A 26,923-nucleotide genomic window follows, 5' to 3' on the forward strand; every position below is an offset into this window, starting at 1 on the left:
GGGGTATATGGATAAAAAGTATATAGCGCCATTTCATGGGGTGGCGAGACATTCCTGGTGGCAAAATTAGGATGGGATTTGAAATACTGTGGATAGTTTTTTTTATCAGCTGGCATATATCAATTGTGGAAAGTCATTGATTTAATTGCCTTGTTCTCTGAATCTGGTAACAAGAATTTAAAAACTGAGCTACAATGCAGCAATTGTTTTATGCTAGATTTTACAGGAACATGTGGACCGGATCAGTTTCAGTGTCCAGACCATCGTTGCATCGCCCCGTCATATGTCTGTGATGGGGATAAAGACTGTGTAGATGGAGCAGATGAAGATAATTGTGGTAAATGATTTCATTCTTCATTCTAGTCTCTTGTTAAATACCTCTTTTGTTCATTGTTCATTCTGATCCTTAATCACAGGGTGCAAAATACAATGCAGTGCAAAAAAAAATTACAATTTGTTTTGCGTGAATTTGAGAAAGTTTTGCCAATTTTCAGATTTTTTTAAAAGTTATGCACATTACAACACAAACTTTATACACACTAACATAGAGATTTTATGCTCGAGAATTTGACTTAGTGGATGTTCCTAATGCACATAAAATTAGCAAACCAAATGCCCACTAATGAATACAAGATTCTTAGGTAGATCTCCTGGTTTTTTTTCTGGCAACATATAGCTGGTCCTCATCATAGGTACCATAGAAACATGATGGCAGATAAAGTCCAATTGGCCCATCTAGTCTGCCCATCCGCAGTAACCATTATCTCTTTCTTTTTCTGAGAGATCCCACTTGCCTATTCCAGGCTCTTCTGAATTCAGACACAGTCTCTGTCTCCACCACCTCTTCTGGGAGACTGTTCCATTCATCTACCATCCTTTCTGTAGAAAAGTATTTCCTTAGATTACTCCAGAGCCTATCACCTCTTATGCCCTCTCATTGCAGAGTTTCCTTTCAAATGAAAGAGACTTGATTCATGCACATTTACATTATGTAGGTATTTAAACATCTCTATCATATCTCCCCTGTCCCACCTTTCCTCCAAAGTATACAGATTGAGATCTTTAAGTCTATCCCCATACACCTTATGATGAAGATCATATACCATTTTAGTAGCCTTCCTCTGAACCTACTCCATCCTTTTTATATCATTTTGAAGGTGCGGCCTCTAGAATTGTACACAATATTCTAAATGAGGTCTCACCAAAGTCTTATACAGGGGCATTAATACCTCCTTTTTCCTACTGGCCATACCTCTCCCTATGCAACCTAGCATCCTTATTTTATACACAATACATGCCAATTATTCCAAACACAATACAATTTTCCACTGCCAAGTCACAATGAAGGAGTTTGCTCAATATTATGGGTGCTTATAACCCACAAGGCTGGCTTCTATGGTCCTCATAGAATGAAAGATCTAGAGGGCTGAGCCAGGACAAGGAGATTGCGACTGGCTGATGGTATAACTCCCTCTGCTAAGTCCTGATTGAGTCAGCAGAAGGAAGAGATAAGTGGCAGGACCTTAGGTCATATCCTCTTACTCTATCATTCAGGGCCTCACTGCTTTTTGTCCTGCAGCACAAAGTCTGTTACTCACCTCCTCCCTCCTGTCAGTCTGATTATCAAGGAGATAGGGTTGCAGAGGGAATGAAGGAGATCAGGGATCTGTGTGTGTGTGTGTGTATGAAAGAGGTTCTAGGAGTGTGTGTGTGTGTGTGTGTGTGTGTGTGTGTGTATGTATGTGTGTGTGGAGGGGTATTAGTATTTGGAATGGGAAGAGGAAGGAAAAGAAAAAAAAATTGATTTGAGGGATAGGGCAAATGAGGTTGAAATGGGAGCAGGACACGAGCTAGTGGAGGGACATCTCCCTGTTCCCCTCCAGATCCCCAGAGATCCCAGAACCTCAATTTTGTCTCTTCAGATCGTCCCAAAATGCTTCATAACCTTTCTGCCCTCTCCTCACATTCTCACCCCCTTTTTCTCTCCCTTTCCATTTCCAAACACTCTTTTATCCATGTTTGTCCTTTCCTCTCCTTTCTCTTCCCCTAGTCTTTTCTCTCCCTCCCTCCTCTTCTTACCTTTAGATCTTCTCTTTCTCATTTCCCACACATTCATATCTGAGATCCCAAACCATAAACCTCCCAAAACAACAGCATGAATTAGACAGATGCAACATAACATTATAAAACTACTTTGCTTTTTCTGTTCAAAATAGTTAATGCTATTAGAGGGTAATTCTACGAACAAGATGATAACATTTATGTGCTGGATATTCACATAAATGTTTATAATACTGCATATGTGTGCAAATGCATGTATAAATGTTGAAAATCTGCCTAAAAGTTAATCTGTTATCATGCATATCTTGGAATAAAATATAGGATCCCAGAAGAGAACCAAACACAGAAGAAAGAACCAACTGATTTTTAAAAATTACTTCATTACACACCCAGCATAGCTATGTTTCAACGATCTTCATCAGAGGCAAAATAAAAATAAAATAATTGTATATATTGCATATTAAAAGCACAAATATGTGAAAAAAAATGCAAAACAAAATAAAAATTGAAAATTATAGATACTCCAAATCTCATAACCTGCATTGACATGTACATATAATAATGATATTGAATCAATATTGAAATGATAATGAACAAGATATGAACAACTGTTAGTAAGAAAACAACCCCCCCAAACCTGAATCTCATAACATGCATTTACATGTATGTCATATGTAATGATATAAATAACAGACTTATAGTAAATCTTAGTAAAAGCCATTCCTGTTGGTTTACTGGACATGTTTCTGTGCCAGATTTAAAGTTAACCTTCAACAATTCTGAAATGTCTTTGGTTAAGAAGTTTAAATATCTCGGAGTGGTCATTGGCTCTCAAGTGACTTTTTCAGATCAAGTTTCAGGTTTTTACTCTCTCAGATCCTTAAGAGTGGTTAGACATCTGTTTGATAAGAATTTTCATACCTTGATTCATGCCTTCTTCACTTCAAAAATTGACTGTTGCAATGTTGCTTATGCTAGCATTTCATCTGCAAATCTTCATCTTCAAACATTGCAAAATACTTCTATCAAAATGTTAGGACACATGATCATGTAACACCACTTTTTTTTTTTTTTTTTTACAATATCATTGGTTACTAGTCTCTTACAGTATTCAGTTTAAAGTTCTGATGTTAACACATAAAGCATTTCATATTCTAGAATCAATTATTTGAATTCATTAACTATTCTATACACTCCATCCTGAGTGCTCAGATCTCTCCAAAACAATAGATTAGTGCAGGGCAGGATTAAACAATAGGCCAAGTAGGCACGTGCCTAGGGCCCAAAATGGTCAGGGGGGCCTGATGAAGGAGGGCATCAACATTGTTTTTTCTAAACGGCGATGGGCCCCTCCAGCATCGATTGGCAACGCGCCCCCCTCACCGATCGGCAACACGGGCCCCACCCCGATCGGCAATGCAGCCCCCCCATCGACAGAAGGTAAGACAAGCAAGCAACGTGGGTAAGAAAGGCAACGGGAGCTGTAATTGTGCAAGCGGTGCTGCTTGCCCAAAACTTCCCTCTGATGCAGCTTCCTGTTTCCGCCTAGGCGCATGGTGGGGTGGGGCGAGGCAGGAGGCCCAGTGTACTTGGGTGCCTAGGCGCCCTCGACAAATTAATCCTGCCCTGGATTAGTGTTGCCAGCAGCCAATAAAACAAATTTGGAAACTACTAGATGCATGGCTTTCTTTTATTTAGCACCCAGTTTTTGGAACAAACTACCAAACTATGGGGTCCTTTAACTAAGGCGCGCTAGCTGATTTAGCGCGTGCTAAACATTAACGCGTCCATTATATCCTATGGACATGTGAGCGTTTAGCGCACACTAAATCGACTTGCGTGCTTTAGTAAAAGGACCCCTATATGCATCTTGAATTACGCCAGAAGACGTATGAGGAGAGACTGGAAGCCCTGAATATGTATACCCTAGAGGAAAGGAGAGACAGGGGAGATATGATTCAGACGTTCAAATACTTGAAGGGTATTAATGTAGAACAAAATCTTTTTCAGAGAAAGGAAAATGGTAAAACCAGAGGACATAATTTGAGGTTGAGGGGTGGTAGATTCAAGAGCAATGTTAGGAAATTCTACTTTACGGAGAGGGTGGTGGATGCCTGGAATGCGCTCCCGAGAGAGGTGGTGGAGAGTAAAACTGTGACTGAGTTCAAAGAAGCATGGGATGAACACAAAGAGTCTAGAATCAAAAAATAAGATTAAATATTGAACTAAGGCCAGTACTGGGCAGACTTGCACGGTCTGTGTCTGTATATGGCCGTTTGGTGGAGGATGGGCTAGGGAGGGCTTCAATGGCTGGGAGGGTATAGATGGGCTGGAGTAAGTCTTAACAGAGATTTCGGCAGTTGGAACCCAAGCACAGTACCAGGTAAAGCTTTGGATTCTTGCCCAGAAATAGCTAAGAAGAAAAAATTAAAAAATTTAAATTGAATCAGGTTGGGCAGACTGGATGGACCATTCGGATCTTTATCTGCCATCATCTACTATGTTACTATGTTACATTTTAAAGCTTTTAAGACCCTTTTGAAAACTTTCTTCGGCTGACATTCCCCAAAATGATCATATTTATTAACAAGACACATATATATCTTTGTATATTGACAGTCCAAACAGAGCGATATGGGTACCTTTTGGGTTCTCTCTCTTTCTCCTTCTCTTTTATAGATTGAATAGATTTTTCCTGTATATTATGGAGTTCCTTTCCTTTTAATGCATTTGATTTTAATTGTTAGCCACTGAGAACTGTTATAAGCTTAGGTGGGATAGCAAATTTTAATAAACATAAATATATATACAAATGCACTGTAAAAACAAATAAACTTTGATTAAAATAAAACCATAATTAATAAAAACATCCGTGGTTTCTCTGCCCCCTGATGGAGTTCTTGGCTGTACTCCTCCAACCTTAACCTGCTTTTCTGGAATGCAGAAACTCCATTCTCCCGTTGTCTTATTTTAGCCTTGGGCTGCTCTTAAAACTACTCTCTTTCTTTGGGCTTTGGAGTTGGGAAGCACCCAAATTCTCCTCTTTTCATTTGGCATGGGCCTTGATCAGCATCCAGCTCCCACTGACATTTGGAGCGCTGCCTCCTTGTTGTCAGCTTGGCAGAAAGAGGGAATAAAGAAAGATACTTTATAATCTCAGGAAACCGTCTAGCTCCTTCTCTGGTCATCTATACTGGAAAGCCAGCCAGAAAATTAAATTCCTATTCTATTATGCTTTTAGTCTGATGCCTGGGTAAGTGGTACCCCTACATGCCATCAACTAAAAACGTCGCTGACTATTGTAGACACTAAGGGGCAAATTCTGTAAAGGATGCCTAAAATTAGGCATCCACAGTATGAACAACCAACTACTCAGGCATCCAAATAAATTGAATAATAAGCCCAATTACGACTTTAACAAGCAATAATTGAAAGTTAGACATCCAAAGGCTGTGCATGATTCACAAAATAGGTGTCCAAACTTTCATAGATGCCCATCGGAAAAAGCTGCGCCTAATATGATAGGCGTGGGCATGGTTTTAATATGGACGTCCATTTACAAAATTGCATGTCGCTCTGCGTCCTAACGGGTCTACAATCTCGTCTAAAATGTAGGCATTGCAAAAACAGGTCAACTTTTGGGTGTGAGTTGGGTTCTAGATAGGCCCGAGTTAGGTGTGGGATAGGCGTTCTGGAGGCATCCAGATATAGTGATATGGGTTTTATTTTTTGGAAGTAAAGAATACTCCAGTTTAATATTAAGGTTAAAAGATATTTAATAATGCATTACTCAAGCAAAGCACATGAACAAATGTATTGCATACTAAACCCCATTCCCAAAGTTTAAGAAAATAAAAAAAGAAACCCTACTTACAATAGCTGTGGTTCAGATCAAATGGACATGTCTGATGCACAAGCTTACTATAGCAAAAACCCCAAGACAAAATATCCTTAAAAAACACCAAAATTTAAGTTGGGCGTGCCCTAGGACATTACAGGAAAGTTAACTCCCTAGACGCCACGAAAAATCTATAAACCTCACATCTAAATTTTTAAGATAAGGAGCACCCTCAGCGTGAGTTTGAAAGCTTTAAAGAGCGACAAAGAGCAGCTCTGGTGCTTAGAATAGCAAAGCCAACAAACACTGAGCAGAGATTACCACTCACCGCCAGCCACACACCATCATCTTGGTGCTAAAGTGTGCTTTTGCACTTTAAAGCACACAGGAGCACCTAGATGATGGTTTGCGGCTGGCAGTGAGTGGTAATCTCTGCTCAGTGTTTGCTGGCTTTGCTATGCTAAACACCAGAGCTTTCAAACTCACGCTGAGGGTGCTCCTTGTCTTAATAATTTAGATTTGAGGTTTATATATTTTTGGTGGAGTCTAGGGAGTTCACTTTCCTGATGCACAAGCTTGACATCATTGTGACATTATCAATATGTACCTAGATAGCAGATTCTCACTAAAATAAAATAGGAACCCCTATTTAAACAGAAGCTCCTGTGGCTCAGTGGTTAAAAGCACTTCTATCTTCCACAGATCATGGATTCAAATCCACACAACCCCCCACCCCTCACTCCTATACCTTAACAGCTTCATTTTGGTCTCATAAAAGAGTATAGGTTGTGGACTTTGCCATTTTGTTTGTACGGAATCTATCCCCTTTCAACTTTAGAGAGTGTCCTCTCGTTCTCCCTCCCTTGGAAAGGGTGAACAGTCTGATTAGATTAGATTAGATTAGATACACAACAAAATCAAATAAGAAGCCCCAAATTAAGATAGCAGGCCATTGCTGACTAGATTTAAAGTACCTAGGACTAAATTAAGGAGGGGGCAACTTCAACTGAATATCCTCAAATAATGTATGATTTAAGCATCTGAAAATATTTTAAGGAGAACTGTTATAGAGTACATTGTTACTGCTCAGACTTTTATTTAATAAGCTTACAGTAGAACGCCAACCCAAGTTCTGTCTGTACTTTCCCTATATGTCTCTTCAGACTTTTAATACAATGTAAATTCTCCCCCCAATTCCTTATGTTTCCAATTTTGTTGCATTTGTCTTAAGTTGAGTTTGTTTTATTTATTGTAGTAATAATTTTAACAATGTAATTTTATCAAAATGTACATCGCTTTGAATTCAGATAAAGCGATTAATCAAATTTTTATTAAAACTTGAAACTTGAAACTTGAAATAAGCAGAAGAAAGCACTTCCCAGTCCAGATGAATTTGTTCCACAAACAGGAAGAACTGAGGTTCAGTTGAGTTATAAATGAACTATACTTGTATTTAAAGAAAATGCTAATGAAATATCTGTTTGTTTCAGCATACAACTGCACAATCTTTCAATTTAAATGTGCAAGTGGAAACCAGTGCATCCGTACTTACTACAAGTGTGATGGAGTTTTCGATTGCAGTGATCACTCAGATGAGATTGATTGTCGTAAGTACTGCAAAATATAGTAATTATATTTCAAGGTGAAATGCTATCACTATTTCTTAAAATAAATGTAAACAAACCAATTTCAGTGTGAATTAAAAGTGTTTCCTTTATTTGATATCAAGTAATCGTTTTATATATTTTTGCAAATCCATCCTGAAGACTTGGCCTCATGTGATTGCAAAGACTATAGTATAACTGCTTGCTTGACTGTAATACTTAACGTGACCATTTATTTTTTTCATCAAAACGGGACATCTACTGATTTTTAGTCCTGCCCCCAATCCCTCCCTAGCCCCACCCCCAGTCCCACCCCAAATCCCACCCCACCCCATCCCCAATTTCTCCCATTTATTTTTCATGTACACACAATATCTTATTAATTCATAATGATAACCATAACATAAAAAACACACAAATCACAAAAAAAAATGTTAATTATCATTTATATTCAGGGTTTTTTTTCAAATAGGTCAAGACAGATGACTTTAAAATATTCAATATCACCTCAGTAACAACTATAGAAAAATAGACAAATATAGTGCAAAATATAGACAGCAGATATAAATTCTCAAAACTGACACATTTTGATCACTAAATTGAAAATAAAATCATTTTTCCTACCTTTGCTGTATGGTGAGTCTCTGGTTGAACTTCCTTCTAACTGTGCATCCTTTCTTTCTTTCTTCCTCCCTGCCCCCTTCTTTCTTTCAGTCTTTCTTTCTCTCTCCCTGCCCCCCCAAGCCACCACCACCACACTCCCCTAACTATTTCTTTATTTTTTTCTCTCTCCCCCACGCCACCGCTGATAATGACAATTTCTCCCTACTTCCCTGCCGCTGCCGCAGCAACAGGGCCAGGCGAGGCAAGTATAGCGACTGCACAACGGCCGCCCAGAAGCTTTCTCCCTGATATCAATTCTGACATCGGAGAGGAAGTTCCGGGCCAGCCAATCCTTTATTTTCAAATTAACAGAATTATGGAATGGAGTTCCCCATATCCTACGGGTTTCTAGTTCCTTTCAATTTTTTTCGTAAAGCTTTAAAAACAATTTTGTTTTCTAACCACCTTAGAAATTTTTCCTAGCTGTGTCGTCTCTCACTCACTGGCTCTTTTTTCCTTCCCTTCATTTTGATTTTTTAAAATACTGTTAACCGAATCGAGCTCCTTGTTTGCAGATGATCCGGTATACAAAGCTAAGTTTTAGTTTAGTTTAGTTTACTACTATTTATCATTTCTATAGCACTGAAAAGCATACACAGGGCTGTACATTCAACTTACAGAGAAATATTCTAGTGGCTATACTTAAAACTGGAATCAGTCCATGTAATTTATATCAAAAAACATCCAGTTAAATATATTCTTCAAACATTCATAAACGAAGATTCATAAAGAAATACTTTGATACTCGATCCTCAGAGGGTTAATCTCCCGTTGGTTCAAGGGGACAAAGCCCACCGAACCCGATCTTCATAGGATCTCAGTGGATCAAAATATAATGTGGTTTTTTTTTTCTTTCTTTTTTCTGTATCAACTCCAATATAAATAGTGAGTATAAAACTTATTACTTAACTTATGAGATTTATTTTAAAGCGGGGAGCGCCTCCACCAACATGTCCATGTTTCACACGCTTTCCTCAGGGTCGAGGCTCCCTTAATATATTGTTTTACTCAATAGAAATCGCTCCATTCGATGTGCTACCATTCTAGAACTACCAACTACCAACTAGAATGGTAGCACATCGAATGGAGCGATTTCTATTGAGTAAAACAATATATTAAGGGAGCCTCGACCCTGAGGAAAGCGTGTGAAACATGGACATGTTGGTGGAGGCGCTCCCCGCTTTAAAATAAATCTCATAAGTTAAGTAATAAGTTTTATACTCACTATTTATATTGGAGTTGATACAAAAAAAAGAAAAAAAGAAAAAAAAAAACAAAAAACAAACACGTTATATTTTGATCCACTGAGATCCTATGAAGATCAGGTTCAGTGGGCTTTGTCCCCTTGAACCAACGGGAGATTAACCCTCTGAGGATTGAGTATCAAAGTATTTCTTTATGAATCTTCGTTTATGAATGTTTGAAGAATATATTTAACTGGATGTTTTTTGATATAAAGTACATTCAACTTACAACACATAGCCCCTGCTCAGAAGAGTTTACCATCTAATTTGGACAGACAGACAGGACATATTGGGTGGGGGGGGGGTTGGGGTTGGGAGTTTTTCGCAGAGAATGATAGGATGAACATAGGTAATTTTATAGTGAGTGGGAGTTAGGAGCTGAAAACAGCATAAAAAAAGGTGGGCTTTTAGCTTGGATTTGAAAACCATTAGATTAGAGACGGCACCTGCAAGACATAGTATGTTTAACATTTTATACTTGTTACTATGGAAACCATATAGGTAATATAAAGTATATAAATTTTTAAATAAATAAATTATATTTCAATATTACTATCACTAAATAGTCTCATAATTTTAAATGGAGGTTTGTCTTAGATCCTTTTGCTTGCCCCATACAGCAGCTGCTCGAATATCTTCTACATTTGTCAGAGTCAGATTTAAAAACCAATTCTCTTAGGGTTCACCTTTGTGCAACAGTTGCTTACCACCACCATGTATAAGAAAAATTCATCTCTACAATCTCTAGTTGTTTGTTTTATGCAGGGCTTCCTTCTTTTAAAGCTTCATCCTACCCACTGTATCTTGGGAACCCATTCTAACCCAGCTGATAAAAGCTCCATTTGAACCAATAGACTCCTGTGAGCTAAGGTATCTGTCCTGGAAGGCAGTGCTGTGACTAGGACTGAATGGGCTTCAGGTGGAAAAATTAAGATGGGGGCCCCCCTGTAACATCATTTCTTCCAAGGTAGTGGGAATGCGGGAGAGGAGGGGAGCCCGTTAAGACTTCCAGTAACAAATCTGGGAACCTGTTAAAAATCATATTTTGTTAATTTATAGATATATTTATTTATTTATTTTCAAGAATAAATATTATTGAACAAACCCTACTAAAAACAAGCTCATTCTAGACCTATATAGAAAACCTGTCACATTAATGGAAATAGAAACTAAAAAACAAGATATCAGAGATGCACATTTATATGTTTATTATAAAAATTTATAACCTGTTTAGGTCTAAGTGGTTTACATTAGAAATATACATAATGTAAAGATAAATAAATCATCCAGGGGGGGAAGGGGGTTGGTTGGAGGGGAATAAATATTGATAGTGATATTTGAGTAACTTTATTCTTTATTTGTATTATATATTAGGTTATATTGTGCTATTATTATATGTAAGAAACTGAAATTATTGAATGATATTTATGTTACCTGTAATGTATGTAATTCCTACTATTCTTTCATTTGTATGACACTGTTTTTAATTAAAAATCAATAAAGAATTATAAAATATATATCTATATCTCTATCTATCTATCTATCTATCTATCTATACATACATGATGTTAAAACACACAACATATAGCTCAGATATTATAGGACAGCTGACAATAAATTCAGGAAAAAACAACTTTTTTTCTACCTTTGTTGTCTAATCATTGCTTTGGTCCCAGTGTCTCTTCTGCTTATCTCTGTTTTTCTTAACTCTCTTTTTAAGGTCTCCTACCTTTTGACACTATCCATTTTCCCTTTTCCCTGTCCATCCTGTCTAGTGTCTCCTCCTGTGTTCCTGTCTCTGTTTCCACCCCATGTTCAGCATCCCTATCTTCCCTTCATATTCATTATCTCTCCTCTGAGTCCCTATCATACTCTGTCCAGCATTCCTCCCTTTGTGTCAGTATCCCTTCCCTTTTGTCCAGCATCTCCTCTCTGTGTCCATGTCTCTCCCCATGTCCAGCTTGCTTCTCTCTTTTCTCTCTCTTCTCTCTTCCTCCTCCACCCCACACCTAATCCAGCCCCTCTCTCTGTGTCTCCCTCTCCTTGTTCAGTTTCTATCTCTCTCTGTCTTTCTCTGTCTATCTCTCTCCTCCACCCCCCCCCCAGTCTAATATTTCTCCCTCTCCTTTATTCCAGGTCTCTCTCTTTTTCTCAGTTTCTTCCCTCTGATTGAGCTTCAGCATTCCATCCACCCCTTTGCTCCAGATCAATAATAAGATGTTTCTGTGCATACATCAAATTTCCTTCCAAGGTAGTGTCAGTTTTCCATCTTAGTCAATCAGTTGTCCTTCCAACATTTTACCTAGTCTCTTGCCCACAATAGTGAACAATTTGGCTCATATATTTTGGATTGCAATAGAGCCTATGCCTTCTAAGAGCAGACTACAGCCCTTCCAATGTCCATTCAGTTATTTGTTTTTTTATGATCCCGGTAAAGCTGGGACTGCTATTGCCAAGCATATACTTTCCAGCTGACAAACAGACTGCATCTACTGAATTATTGGATCTATTTGTTTTGGTTGAACTAGATTGTTAAGGCATAAGAATCGTTAAGGCATATGAATACTTGTTGCTAATGATTAATTTCTGTAAGTTTAATCATGGCTGTTGATATCTGATGATAAAACCCTGTTTGTTTTTAAAACAAACTTAGCTACCAGACCACCTGGGATGTGCCACCAGAATGAGTTCCAGTGCCAATCCGATGGAATATGTATTCCTACCAACTGGGAATGTGATGGGCATCCTGACTGCATAGACGGTTCAGATGAGCATCACACTTGCCCCATCAGAACCTGCGCACCATCTCTCTTCCGTTGTGACAATGGAAACTGTATCTACCGTGCTTGGATATGTGATGGGGACAATGACTGCAGGGACATGAGTGATGAACGAGATTGCCCAACTCAGCCTTTCCGCTGTCCTAGCTGGCAGTGGCAGTGTCCAGGGCATAGTATATGTGTGAATCTCAGCAGAGTGTGTGATAATACCCCTGACTGTCCCAATGGGGCTGATGAATCTCCACTCTGCAGTAAGTTTTCTTCAACATCTAATGTAAAATGTTCTTGCAAATTTTTGGGTCCTTTTACTAAGGCATGCTAACCGATTTAGCGTGCGCTAATCAATTTAGCGTGCGCTAAAGATTAGTACGTGCTAAATGCTATGGCACCCATAGAATATAATGGGTGCCTTAGCATTTAACATGCGCTAAATCGATTAGCATGTCTTAGTAAAAGGACCCATAAATTTTTATGCAATGCAAGACTGACAGGGACTGCTGGGCTGTTACTAATCTTATTTTACTGTCTCCTAAGATAATAGTGAAGCAGGGGAAGAAGTATTATTAATTATGAAATTTGCAAGCTGAATTTAATTTCAGTCATTGGATAATTTAGGTGTTCTACAAAAAAATTTGAAAAGAATGTGTGTGGCTCATAGATTTAGGCAAGCTGGAGCTTTATCATTGAAAGCTATGATAAAAAAAATATGATTTTTATCTATACTGTTTTCTGTTGTCCTCTAATTTTGATCAATATAATCAAGAGGTGCTGGAAAAACCAGTGACTGAATTTGTGCTTATTGTGATGATTCTAATCAATCTAAACTTTATTCTGTTTTTCTTTCCTTCCTCTGTTTAATCAATGCAAACTTTCAGATGAACTCCAGCCAGGTATGACTGTGAAATCTGTATCTTTCCAAATTCATCAATATGTCTTGGAGTATAATCAGTACTATTGGCTCATTTTGCTTCTTGCTATTTATATATGGTTTTTTGAGTAGCAGTTAGTGGGATAATTCACAACCCAAACATATGTCATGTGGTTCACGTTTGTTCTGGTCTGATATTTATAAGGGAGGAAACTATCAATGAGGGCTATGGGGCATTTTACCACAAGTGGTGCTATTTTAGCACAGCTCCCTTTTTATACCATTGAGACCTAGTTGCTAATAACTGGGGTTAACAGTAAAATAACCCATATTAACAGTAGTCCACATTGATAATGTCCCCCCCTAAATGATACTTAGACTTTGTTAAAAAGACAGAGATTGAATTCAAAATGTACTTCCTAGAGGTGACATTTATATATGACTGAGGCTTCTATTTTAGGTTTAAGGTATTTTAGGTCTGTCCGATAAACACTGTATATACTCGAATATAAATTGAGATTTTTTTGGCCCCAAAAAATGGCCCAGAAATGGGGGTCTCGGTTTATATTTGAACCTCCTTTCGATGATGGTGCTTTTTACCTCCCCTTTCCACCCGATGACCAATGCTGCTATTTTTCACCCCTCCCAATGTCCAGCACTGCTATCCTCCACCCCCTCCTTTGACTGGCACTGCTTTCTTCCCCCCGCTCCGATAACTAGCACTGTTATCCCTCCGATGACTGACATTGCTATCACCCCCTCAATGACTGACACTACTGTCTCTCCCCCCACTGATGACTGACATTGCTATCTTCCCCCACCCGATGACCGGCACTCCTATCCTCCACCACCCGCTCCCTCCTGTCCCAGACCCAACATTGCACTTACAGTCCAGATGCTCTTGAAGCTGAGGCCGACATTCTGTGCTGGGCTGAAGGGCATTGAGCATCTGCGCATGCTCAAGGTCTGCTGGCTCCCACCCTTCCCGGGATTCTCAAAGGGAATCCAGCAAGCCTTAAGCATGTGCAGATACTCAAGGCTCTTTACCAGCACAGAAAATTCCAAAGAATCGGTCCTGTAAGTGCAATGTTGGTCTGGGACTGGGAGGAGCGGGAAGTGGAAGATAGGAGTGCCTAAGTCACTGTTCTTCAATTCTCCAGTGTTGCTGGTGGCCTCATCTGTACTTTTCTTTTTCTGCGGTCCACCTACCACTGAAGCAATTTTCTGTTTCTACTTGGGTGGACCGCATCAAAGGAACAGTGCAAAGGAGGCCACCGGCAGCAAGAGAATCACTCCCACACCAGTGACCTCATTGTAGTTTAATTGGTGAGGGGAGCTTTGGACCTGGTTGGGGAGAACATTTGGTGGAACCGGGGGGAGGGGGAGGGAAGGGAGGGAGGAAGAAGGGAGAGATGCTGAATGGGAGGGGCAGAAAGAAGAGGAATGGGGAATGTGGATGGAGGGGAGAGGAAGAAAATGATGACACATGGATGGATGGAGGGAAGGGGAAGAGATGGGGCACATGGATGGAAGGAAAGGGAAGAGATGGTGTACATAGAAGGAAGGAAGTGGACTAAGGGATCTGGCCAATCGGAGTCTTAGGCCACTCTCAGTGCATCCCAGAATGCACTGGGAAGGAGGCCTAAAACTCCAGTTGGCCCAGGTGCCTAAAGCCCCTTCTATAGGAGGGGGTCTTAGGCCCCACCCCAGTGCATCCTAGAAGGGGAAGGCCCACCATTCTGAAGAGGTGGGCCTGCTGGCCAGAGGGAGTAGTCATCCATCTGACAGGCCTTGCTTTTAAATGTACTAGGTGGGGTGTCCAAGTGGGCTTTAGAGGGTGGAGGGTTGGGTTTCAGGGGGTCATGCATTCAGGGGGGTGCTGGCAGGAGGGAGTGGGTATCATTCCTGGCGGGGATGTTGTGTGTGTGTGGGGGGGGGAGGGGGGGTGCTGGCAGGAGGAAGTGGGCATCCTTTCTGGGATGTTGGGGGTGGGGGTCAGCAGGAAGGATTGGGCATCCCTTCTGCTGGAGATTGTTTCATGGTTTGTGGCAGGAGGGATTGGGCATCCCTCCTGTCGAGGATTGTTTCGTGGTTTGCAGCAGGAGGGAGTGGGCATCCCTCCTGCCACGAACAGAGTTGGGGGTTTGGGGGTTCCCTGCCACTACTGCTTGGTTGATCACAGTAGGGAGGTTCCCTTGGTGCGATCAGCTCAGTGGCAATGCGATTCTCTAAACAGCATCTGTGACGGGGTGTTAGGCGGGGTTGAGCGTCTGTCTATTAGGACAGATGCGATTCTATATTGGACCCCTGTGTGCAATTCTCAAAAGCCACTTAGGTGGTTGCTGAGCCTAGGCATCCTATATAGAATCAGGCTCCAATTTTTTGTGTGTTGGCAAAGAATCTCTAATTAGCCTTATATGACATTTTTCCCTTTCATGCAATGAGGCTCATTGCTTTAAACACTGTAATGAAATAATTCCTATGAGCAAAACACTGGTACCTCCCAACTGCTACCCCCCTCCACCCACACTTATTTTGGCAACATTTATTTTGCCAGAGATGGTGGGCTGGGAGTAATTTTTTGCTTCTCTATATCTGTGCCCTGTGTGGTTCCACAGCTCTTGGTACAGCTCTGATCTCAAGCACTGAGGACTTAGCATAGTGCTGTTTGTTGATTATGTTTGATTTGTACCCCATATTTTTAAGCCCTCTCACCATTTGTTTTCTTTTGCTTCTTATACCAGATCAGGAGAGCTGCTCTGATAGTAATGCTGGCTGTACACATTCATGCCTTCAAGGACCTTTTGGGGCTCAGTGTGCATGTCCAATGGGATATCAGCTTGCAAATGATTCCAAAACTTGCATTGATATCAATGAGTGTGACCTACTAGGCTTCTGTAGCCAACAATGTTACAATGAAAGAGGATCTTTTAGGTGTTACTGTGATGACGGATATCTTATAGAACCTAACGGAAGAACTTGTAAAGCAGCAGGTGAGGAATACATCCTTAGAATTGTGGGGATAACTAAAGTATGTTATCTGCTGCATTATGTATCTGTTTATCAATCTGACTTGCACATTTTCTTAAAGCCCATCGCTATAGCAAAAGAGAAGATACATTAAGGGTATGTCTACTAAAGGTCGCTAGGAAATGGCTTAGTGCATGCTAGTGTGGAACTGTCCTGCGTGCTATGTGCGTTCCAGGGCTCATGAAATAGGGCATTTCAAAGTATTTCATTTTCATATTTTCCATTCTTGTAACCTGAAAAAATAGATGGACGAATACTTACTGCCATCTAAATAGGACTCTCATGCAAAGGACTCATTAACCAGTTAGCACATGCAAATGTTGACGTGCTAGCTGAATAGTGTTTTTGTGTCTATTCTCTGCCACTGTCACACCTCTTCCAAAAAATAAATATGAAAATATAAATAACATGCACATATGTGTGCAAAAACATTACTTATTGCAAAATACTAATGTGCTTTCCGGTGAGCATTTTCACATGTGCTAAGTGTGCTTTAGGCCAGGGCTTGACTCCCTTTAGTAGAATTCCCTTTAGTATTTTTGAAATTCACATAGGCATCCATTCTGAAACATTCTTGAGCCAGTTAAGAAATAGGCTATGGAGATATTCAGGTCCAAATTTACTAAAAGGTACTATCATGTCACTAACATGCGTTGATATGCATTATTTACTACAGGACACATTTTATGTAGTAGGTTCTTTTTACTAATAATGTTCATTGATAGTATTCATGCGCTTCCACAGTAGTAAATACATCCCCCAGTTTATAGGTTTTTTTCCTTTCTTATATACCATGAAACACAGTAACAGATTAAATGGTAATTCTGTGTTTGGTATGTTGAGACCTTTTTTTCAATTCACTTCATACAACTGAAGCAGTTTGATTCTTCATTCAGAAACATTCATCTCAACACAGTTATTGTGATTAGAAGAGTCAATTATGCCAATAGATATTTGGATACAATGAAAGAATTACTTAATCATCTCTTCTATTTTTTAAAATTTTTTATTTTTTATTGAAATTTCAATTACTTCACAAGAATCCTCTTGTTCAAGAAAAACAGAAAGAAAACATAAATAAAAGAAATTACATCACTAATGTTAATTAAAATATTAATTAACAAACAAAATATATTTAATCTTTCTCAGACCACAACTTAGAGGGGGAGAATTCCATAGAGTAGAGAGACTCAAAAAGGAAAAAACAAATTAATGATCTGGAAATAGGCTTAACAGCTATAACACCATATTATAACTACTGTTCTGCAGTTTCTGATATTCCCCTTATCGCCAGAGTCTTCAGATCCAAAAAGGATCGTAATTGTTCTGGTATAAAGAAGACATATTTGACTCCCAGGTTTTTTATTAAACACTTGCAAGGGTATGCCAATAGAAAAGTTCCACAAAGAACTAATGTCTCCTTTCTCATTGCAAGAAACAATATCCTGCGCTCCTGCGTAGATCTGGCGACATCTGGGAAAATCCAAACTTTTTTTTTCCATGAAACATAGTTTATGAATTCTGAAAATATAGCTTCATGATAGCGTTCAGGTCCTGCTCAAAAACAAATGAAATCAATAGGGTGGCCCTCTCAGTATTTTCTGATAAAGTAGTTTCCAACAGCTCGGTGATATTTAAAGAAGTATCTTGCTGAGTCTGCGATTCAGGCGTTGTCTCCAGTAACTTTTTTAGTTGGCAAATAGTAAATTCGATTAATCGGTGGTATATGGTGTGAGGAAATTTTTAATATTTCAATCAAAAATCTTTTAAACATATCTAATGGTGACACACCAAAAGCTTTAGGAAAATTCAATACATGAATATTTAATCTACGATTATAATTTTCCAGCTGTTCAGTTTTTCTAATCAAAAAATTTCTCTCTTTAATTAAGTCATTAGTAACAGCCTGAACGCCTATCATGGTTGTTTTAACTTGTTGAATTTCATTAGAAAATTCTTATTTAGTATTTTGAAAAGACTTTCCCAAGAGCATCCACAATACTTACAAGAGTCGCAATCTCCTGTGAAGACCTGGTCATTGAGGAATTCAGCCTCTCGAGAGCTTCCCAAATACTCTTGAGGGTAATCACCGCCAGTTTTGATGTTAACAAGCTGGTTTCCAAACTGGCTCTCTGTTTTCCCTGGCTTGCTGGACTTATCGCAAGCCCAGCCCCCTGATCCGGGGTTCCCCCTGGTTCTTCCTCTACACAGGGGCCTCCCGGCAGTGCCGCAACTACAGCAGGGAGTGGCGGAGGAACAGTTCCTGGAGGGGAGAGAGAAACCTCCAGCTCAAAGTCTCCAACTGCTATCTCTGATGAAGATAGCCCGAGCATACCTCCAGGTAATTCCCTGGCGTTATTGGTGGCGGTGGTGTAATCCAAAATCGAGCGCTGGACAGGAGTAAATGTCCTAGCCACAGTGGGGTTGACTCGGACACTGCCCTTGCGCTTCGAATGCGGCATTTCCATAACAGGAGTTATAAGGCAAAACACTATTGGATCGATGTTAATTCAGCCGCCTCCATGCCGCCGCCATCTTGACTCCTCCCCCTTTCCTCCATCATCTCTTCTAATATTGGAAAATTGTGTGTATTGTACTAATCCCAAACATGGAATAAGGAGATATAAGGATATTGACCCCTAATCTAAGCAGAAAATATACCAATCTACTAGATGGCAATTAATATTGGCCATGAGCACACATTAATTAACTCATGTTGGCCCACATTAATGAAGGTAAAGATATTTTATATAGTCTTACAAGCACTGAAGATTGTGCATTAATGCAGACTTTTGAGGACATGTCTGGAGTCCGGACGGCTTTTCAAAACCTGGCACTTTGTCTGGGTTTTAAAAAGCTTCCTCAAATCGCATCGGGCAGAGAGGAAGTCTGCGCATTGTGTGGACTTCCTTCCTGACCATCAAGAGCAGGCAGTGCAGGGGGGGGGGGGTACTGGGGGAAAGATTACAGGGCAAAACTGGGCATTACAGGGCAGAACTGGGTGGGTATAGGGGTCCGGATTTTCTGATTGGAAAATCTGGCAACCCTACACTTACCCTCCCTCCTTCTCCTCTTAAGATATGTCTTTTTCAGCTAGAGCCAAAACTGAGTAACAAGGGGAGGAGCCACTGAAAGCAGGAGTCCCTGCACATGCTCTGTAAACCAAAAGCTTACCATTGCTAGGGAAGAGCACTGACACACAGGATCAGTGTGAGGACTTGACCAACAAGTGTGGCTGCATTCCCCTGCTGTCTATGGAGAACCCTTGTTATAGGTAAGCATCTTCTCTTTCTCCATTGAATGTTTGTTTATTTCTTATTCTGCCCATTGACACAGCCATCTGAGCAGTTCACAGTCTAGTCAGGTACTCTAAGGGGCTCATAATAATTTTTAAAAAAAAAATGTCCAAAAAGGGGCCTAAATTGGTACTTGGACGATCAAAAAGCCAGATCGTCCAAGTACTGATAATCAAACCAGCTTTGATTATCGGTACTTGGATGATCTGGCTTTCCCCTGCCTCTAAACGCCTAGAGCGAAAAGAGGTGTTTTTAGAGGAGGGGAAAGGGCGGGAGGTGGGCAGGAGATGGGCCGACCTTAGCTTAGTCGTACAGCAAGTATAATCAAAACCTTGAACAGGTTACCTAGTTGGAACTTATATGTTTTGACTTGGATCAAGTCAAAACAGGTATAAGTTCAGAAAAGGGGCCGCTGAGCTGATTGTGGCTGCCGCGATCAACTCAGCAGCCCCGGCAACCTGCCCACCCCCCACCGCAACGATCGTGGCAGGAGAGATGCCTCATCTCCCCTGCCATGATAACGATCCGCGAACTGCTGCGAACTGCAGCATTTTTAGGCGAAGGACTGGGCCCTCCTTCGCCTAAAAGGTCTGGTTTTGGGCTTTTGGGACTTAAGCTATTTTTGGGTTGAAAATGTGTTGTACGTTTAGACGTAGTGGCGGTCTGGCCATTTAAACTGCTGAACGTAGAGGTAGGCCATTCTCAAAAAAACCCTCATTTTGGACGTTTTTTTTGAGAATGGACTTTTTCCCTACTGCTACTTTCAGCGTTTAGGGCCTTAGGCCAAAAGGGATCTTAGACTTTTTTTTAAAATTATGCCCCTCCACGTGTTTTCCCTGTCTACCCCAGCAGGCTTGCAATCCAATTGTGGTACCTGGGACAGTGGAGGGTTAGGTGAGTTCCCCCGAGTCACAATGAGTGGTGCTGGGATTGAGCCTGCAACCGTAGGGTGCTGAGGTAGAAGTTTGGATCACTAGGCCACTGTTCCAAATAATCTTCATCTAATCCACATTGAACCTTAAAGATCGCTTTGCATTGCAAATGCTGATTCCGCCATACATTGCCTACAAAACAGACAGCTTTCAGTTTAATTATTAATGCAATGTTATTCAGCAGCACTAACCGGCTAAGTGCCGCAGCATATCAGCAGATAGCCTCACACAAGGAATCTTACTGGCCAGGAGCCTTTCCTGCCTGGTTAAATCACTTTGAAAATTGACCCCAGTATAAAATCACCTGGCATGCAACCGTAATGGAGGTGCACATGTGAGTGGAACATAGGCGTGTTATGATAATGTTACAAAGCGACACATGCAAATAGAGAATGACATGGGGACAAATTTTTCCCCATTCCCACGGGAACTCATTTTCCCATCCTGTCCCTGCCCTATTCCTGCAAGCTCCTTTCTCATCTGCACAAGCCTTATGATTTTAAACACTTTAAAATCATAAGTGTTCAAAGGCTTGTGCAGTTAAGGCAGAGCTTACATGAATGTGGCAGGGACAGGGATAGCGACAAAACCCACTGGAACGGGATGGGGAAACTGAGTTTTTGCAGGGAAGGGACAAATTTGTCCCTGTGTTATTCTCTACATGCAACTCATAGAATATTATTGATTGTACGCATCACCTGGCCCTAGGCATACCCGCTTATGTGAACTATGACTTGTCTTAGGTAGTTTCACTTATCTTTTGACATGCCAAAACAACTTTGTGCTAGTCTGATATAATAAAACCCTTAGCGTGCATGCACACTTTAAATGGCGTGATCCCTGCGCCCGTGATCTGTGCTTCCGTGGCCCCGCATGTGCAGTAGAGTGCCTGCGGCGGTTTCCCCATCGTCCTCCCTTGGCGACACTGCAAGCGTCACGCTGCCGACCGCATGGGTCCCTGCCCCACCCCCGAAAAAGCCTGCCGACCAATCCACTCCTCCCACAGCCCGGAGCACCTACCCGACAACCCCAGATACCGAGCTCCACAGACACCAGCTCCCCTTGGCCTGGCAGAGACCCCGCACCAGAGTGAACTTGCGCTGCCACCCAAAACTCTATCACCTCTGCTGACCTGCACCCCGGCCTGTCCCACAGGGTGCCCCTGGCAATCCTGGCCCACAATAGCTGGCCCGAACCCAAGGCAGAGGAGACACCAGAATGCCAACAATGCAACAGGTACTCTAAAGATGCTGGATGGGGTGAAAAAGGTGGAAATAGGAAAATTAAAAGGGGAAATGGGAATATGGATAGGTAAAAAGAAGGGAGAAGGGCTACTGCTGGACAAGGGGAGCAGGAAAGGGGTGCTGCTGGACAGAGGGGAGGTAAGATTTACAACACACTAGTAGCAGAGAGCAACCACAGAGGACACACAAGCAATAAGCAAGCAAGGGTAGCAGGTCTCAAATCAGGTGAGGGACCTCATAGTAACACCAAGGACACTACAAAAGGAAACAGGGTGAAGCCACTTTAGATAGTAGACCTGCAGGCAGACAGCAATGGAGACAGAAGCAGTTGAGCTACCCAGTTTTCTGCACCGTTTGCCATATGTATGACTACCTTCCCTAAGGGAAGCAGTCTTATGTATGCACTCAATGCAGGGAACTGGAGGGCCTGAAGAAACAAGTTAGACTCCTGAAAGGCAGAATACAGGAACTAGAAGCACTTCGAGCAGTGGAGGAGGAGGACGGAGAGGCAGAAGACTTCAAGACAGAGGAAACCATTGAGGAAGAAGTCCAGGAATTAGAGAAGTTCATCGAGGAGGTGTACAGGAAGGCCGTGGAGAATCACCAGCACCAGTGGAAAGATACATCTACAGTGAAGGAGGACCACCTTGAGGACAACTATAAGGAAGAAATCGGTGACACAGCAGCGAGACCTGGAAACAGCGGAGGGAACCCACAGGAAGACACTGACCTATGGCTGGAGAGATGGACATACACCGAGGACACGGACCTGCGACTAGAGAGACATGAGAAGATAAAGAGGACAGCGATCGTCATGGGGGATTCCATCTTCAAACAGGTCGACAGCCACATTGCTGGAGGAAGACAGGATCGGCTGGTGACCTGCCTACCATAAGCCAAGATAGAAGATATAGTGAGCCGCATTAACAGGATCATCGACAGCGTGGAAGAGAAAGATACGGCGGTGGTGATCCATGTGGGGACAAACAACATGAGCAACAGGAACTACAGCAGGGAAGGACTGAAGGACCAGTTCTGGATGCTTGGAAGAAAGCTGAAGACCAGACCACCGAGGGTAGCGTTCTCAGAGATCCTGCTGGTACCCAAGGCCGATGAGAGAGGCAGATGGAACTGCAAGTAGTCAACACATGAATGAGGCGCTGGTGTGAGGAAGAAGGATTCCACTTCGTGCGCAACTGGACGACGTTCTGGGAGAAAAGCAAGCTATACAGGAAGGATGGACTCCACCTCAGCAGAGATGGAAAGAGGCTACTTGCAAGCAACATCAAGCGAGAAATTGAGAAGTTTTTAAACTAGAAAGAAGGGGAAAGCCGACAGTCGACCGAGAGTTGATGGTTCGGGAAACGGTATACCCAGAGGATACCATGCAGGAAGATTGCGGGGAAGACTTACCGGATCATAGGCAAGGCAGAAATCTGATGGATCGAAAGGGACACAAGAGGGGATGAAAAGCAAGAAAGTAACAGGCCACAAACTCAAGTGTATGTACACAAACGCAAGGAGCCTAAGAAATTAGATGGGGGAATTGGAAGCTTTGGCACAAAAAGATAACCTTGACATCATCGACATCACGGAAACATGGTGGAACGAGGAAAATGTCTTGGACACTTGTGCTACTGGGATACAAGCTATACCGAAGAGACAGAGTGGGTCAAAAAGGTGGGGGTATTGCCCTATATGTCAAAGAGGGAATTGAGTCTACCGGAGAGAACACACAGGAATTAAACAATAAGGTAGAGTCTCTATGGGCCAAAATTCCAGGAATAAATGGAACGGAAATGAAGATCAGCATCTACTACCGACCCCCAGGGCACTCCGAAGAAATTGATGGAGAAATGACGGACGAGATTAAATGCAACTGCAAAGGAGGCAACGCAGTTATCATAAGTGACTTCAATTATCCGGGGATAGACTGGAATATAGGCACCTCTGGCTGTGGTAGGGAGACCAAGTTCCTGGATGCTATAGGCGATTGCTTCCTGGAACAACTTGTCAAGGAAAATACGAAAGGAAACACAATTTTGGACTTAGTTCTAAATGGACTTCAAGGACTGACACAAGGTGTATAAGGGGACGCTGGGAACCAGTGATCATAATATGATCTGCTTCAACCTGGATATGGGGACAAAACATCGATCCAGAACGATGGTCACGGCGCTGAATTTCCAAAAAGGGAATTACAAAGGGATAAGACTCATGGTGGAGAAGAAGATCAAGAAGATGATAAGCACTGTAAAGACACTAGAGCAAGCATTGTCCCTTTTTAAGGACACAGTCATGGAGGCACAAAATCTATATATATCACGTATCAACAAGGGATCCAAGAGGAAAAAGAACAAGGAACCGGCATGGCTCACTGTAGCAGTGAAGGAAGCGATCATGGACAAGAAGACTTTGTTTAAGGAATGGAAAAGGTCAAAAACGGACGATAACTGGAAAAAGCACAAACAGCATCAAAGCAGGTGCCATAAGGCGGTAAGAGGGGCCAAAAGAGACTACGAGGAAAAAATAGCCAAGGAGGAGAAAAACTTCAAGCTGTTCTTTCGATATATTAAGGAGAAACGACCCGCGGTGGGGCCGTTGGATGACCGAGGAATGAAGGAAGTGCTAAAGGAGGACAAAGCCATCGCCAACAAACTGAACACATTTTTTGTCTGTGTTTACCAAAGAGGATATACGCAACATACCGGAAGCCAACAGGCTATATGCTGGAAACGAAGACGGGAAACTGACAGGGTTGATGGTCAGTCTAGAAGAGGTATGCCAGCAGATTGATAAGCTTAAAAATGATAAATCCCCAGGACCGGATAGCATCCATCCAAGGGTAATCAAGGAACTGAAAGGGTCTATAGCTGAACTGCTTCAACTGATAGTCAATCTGTCGATCAAATCGAGAAGGGTTCCAGAAGACTGGAAGGTGTCGAATGTTACACCGATATTCAAGAAAGGTTCGAGGGGTGATCCAGGAAACTACAGACCGGTGAATCTGACCTCGGTACTGGGAAAGATGGTAGAGGTGCTGATAAATGACCGCATCATTGAGCAGCTTGATGGACACGATCTGATGAGGAACAGCCAGCATGGCTTCAGCAGAGAAAGATCTTGCTTGACGAACTTGCTACACTTGCTACACTTCTTCAAGGGAGTACAAAGGCAAGGGTGACTCGGTCAAGATTGTATTTCTTGATTTTCAGAAGGCTTTTGACAAGGTTCCGCATGAATGACTACTTTGAAAAATTGCGAGCTATGGAATCGAGGGTGAAATACATGCGTGGATTAAAAATTGGCTGGCGGATAGGAAACAGAGTGTGGGAGTAAATGGACAATACTCGGACTGGAAAATCGTTACCAGTGGAGTGCCGCAGGGTTCGGTGCTTGGACCCATGCTCTTCAACATATTTATAAATGATCTGGAAATTGGTACGACGAGTGAGGTGATTAAATTTGCAGACGATACGAAGATGTGGGAGGATTGTGAACATCTGCAACGTGACATAAACATGCTCAAGAAATGGGCTGCGACATGGCAGATGAGGTTCAATGTGGATAAGTGTAAGGTGATGCATGTCGGTAACAAAAATTGTATACATGGATACAGGATGTCCGGGGTGGTACTTGGAGAGACCCCCTAGAAAAGAGACTTGGGAGTACTGGTCGACAAATCGATGAAGCCGTTTGCACAATATGCGGCGGCAGCAAAAAGGGCGAATAGAATGCTAGGAATGATTAAGGGGATCATGAACAGATTGGAGAAGATTATCATGCTGCTATACCGAGCCATGGTACTCCCTCACCTGGAATACTTCGTCCAGCACTGATTGCGTACATGAAGAAAGACACGGTACTACTCGAAAGGGTCCAGAGAAGAGCGACTAAAATGGTAAAGGGGCTGGAGGAGTTGCCGTACAGTGAGAGATTAGAGAAACTGGGCCTCTTCTCCCTTGAAAAGAGGAGACTGAGAGGGGCCATGATAGAAACATTCAAGATACTGAAGGGAATAGACTTAGTAGATAAAGACAGGTTGTTCACCCTCTCCAAGGTAGGGAGAACGAGAGGGTACTCTCTAAAGTTAAAAGGGGACAGATTTCGTACAAACGTAAGGAAGTTCTTCTTCACCCAGAGAGTGATGGAAAACTGGAATGCTCTTCTGGAGGGATTCAAGACAAAGTTAGACAAGTTCCTGCAGAACCGGAACGTATGCAGGTAAGGCTAGTCTCAGGACTCTGGTCTTTGACTTGGGGCTGCCGCGGGAGCGGACTGCAGGGCACTATGGACCACTGGTCTGACCCAGCAGCAGCAACGTGTGTTTTTAAAAGGAAGGGAGAAGGGCTATTGCAGGACAGGGGGGAGAGACAGAAAGAAAAACAGATAGAAAGAAAGGGGGCAGGGAGAGAGAAAGAAAGACAGGCATACAGAAAGAAAGAAAGAAAGAAAGAAAGAGAAAGAAATGTCTACACATCTATTCTAGCACCCGTTAATGTAACAGGCTAAAAAACTAGTATTCTATAAAAGCTTAAGTGTGCTCTTAAGCCATTATAGAATTGATACAAAATATGCCCCTTTGTGGTGAGCTCAAATGAAGTGCCAATTTATAGAAAAGTTGCTATAGTCTTCACCTTTAAGATACCCTTTTAGAAATTTATTGAAATTATTTATTTAAAAATGTTTTATATTGCATAAAACCTATGCGGTTTACATAAGAACAAATGTCAGAAGCACCAATGAACAGTATCTTTTTCCTACATATTCAGATATTAAAAAGAACTAATGATTGCAATTAGAAATGCTAAAGTTATGTTATGGTTTTGTAAAATTTAATAAAATATTTTTGAACTTAAAAAAAAAAGAAAGCATGGAAATCAGATTTAAGATGTAAAACCTGTCCTTCTGCTTTTGATTAACTGCACATGCACATTTCCATCACTAGACAAAAGTTTGCATGTATTCTGAGAAATAAGCCGTTAAAAGTGTCCACCAATTCTGAACTTGGACTGAATTGGACATTTGCTCGATTTATGGGAAAAAGCTCTTTGCTGACATAAAAGGAAGGTATTTTGCATTGGGATAATTAAATTGAGAGTTATTAACAAGTACAGTACATAAATAATTTCCTGACAACAATTGAGGTAGAGATTTTTCTGTTTAATGATGGAATGCTTTAATGACATGGTGAGTTGAAGTTGAGCAACCTATGTCGATAAACACATATGAAATCTTTTCATTCCCCCCCCCAATATAATTTTATAAAGCTTGTTGACTGAATTAGAAAGACTTATTTGTAGATTTCTAAGGAAGTGTGCCACGATTACAGAGAGGTATTACTCTAAATGCTACTAGGTTGG

The 26,923-nt window shown here is 41.4% G+C and overlaps 1 protein-coding gene across 3 annotated transcripts in view; it reads left to right on the forward strand.

Annotated features, from left to right (window-relative positions):
• LRP2 (LDL receptor related protein 2) overlaps nt 1–26,923 on the forward strand; it is a 442,478-nt gene that overhangs the window by 155,101 nt on the left and 260,454 nt on the right. For 2 of the 3 annotated variants that reach the window (XM_033945766.1, XM_033945765.1), the window contains exons 23-27: nt 218–337; nt 7,390–7,506; nt 12,064–12,441; nt 13,066–13,080; nt 15,803–16,051. In XM_033945766.1, coding sequence (XP_033801657.1) covers nt 218–337; nt 7,390–7,506; nt 12,064–12,441; nt 13,066–13,080; nt 15,803–16,051 — 879 coding nt within the window. The remainder of the gene's footprint in view (nt 1–217; nt 338–7,389; nt 7,507–12,063; nt 12,442–13,065; nt 13,081–15,802; nt 16,052–26,923) is intronic. The other variant, XM_033945768.1, reaches the window with a different exon arrangement.

Source organism: Geotrypetes seraphini, chromosome 5, assembly GCF_902459505.1.
Source record: "Geotrypetes seraphini chromosome 5, aGeoSer1.1, whole genome shotgun sequence".
Classification (NCBI taxonomy): domain Eukaryota; kingdom Metazoa; phylum Chordata; class Amphibia; order Gymnophiona; family Dermophiidae; genus Geotrypetes; species Geotrypetes seraphini.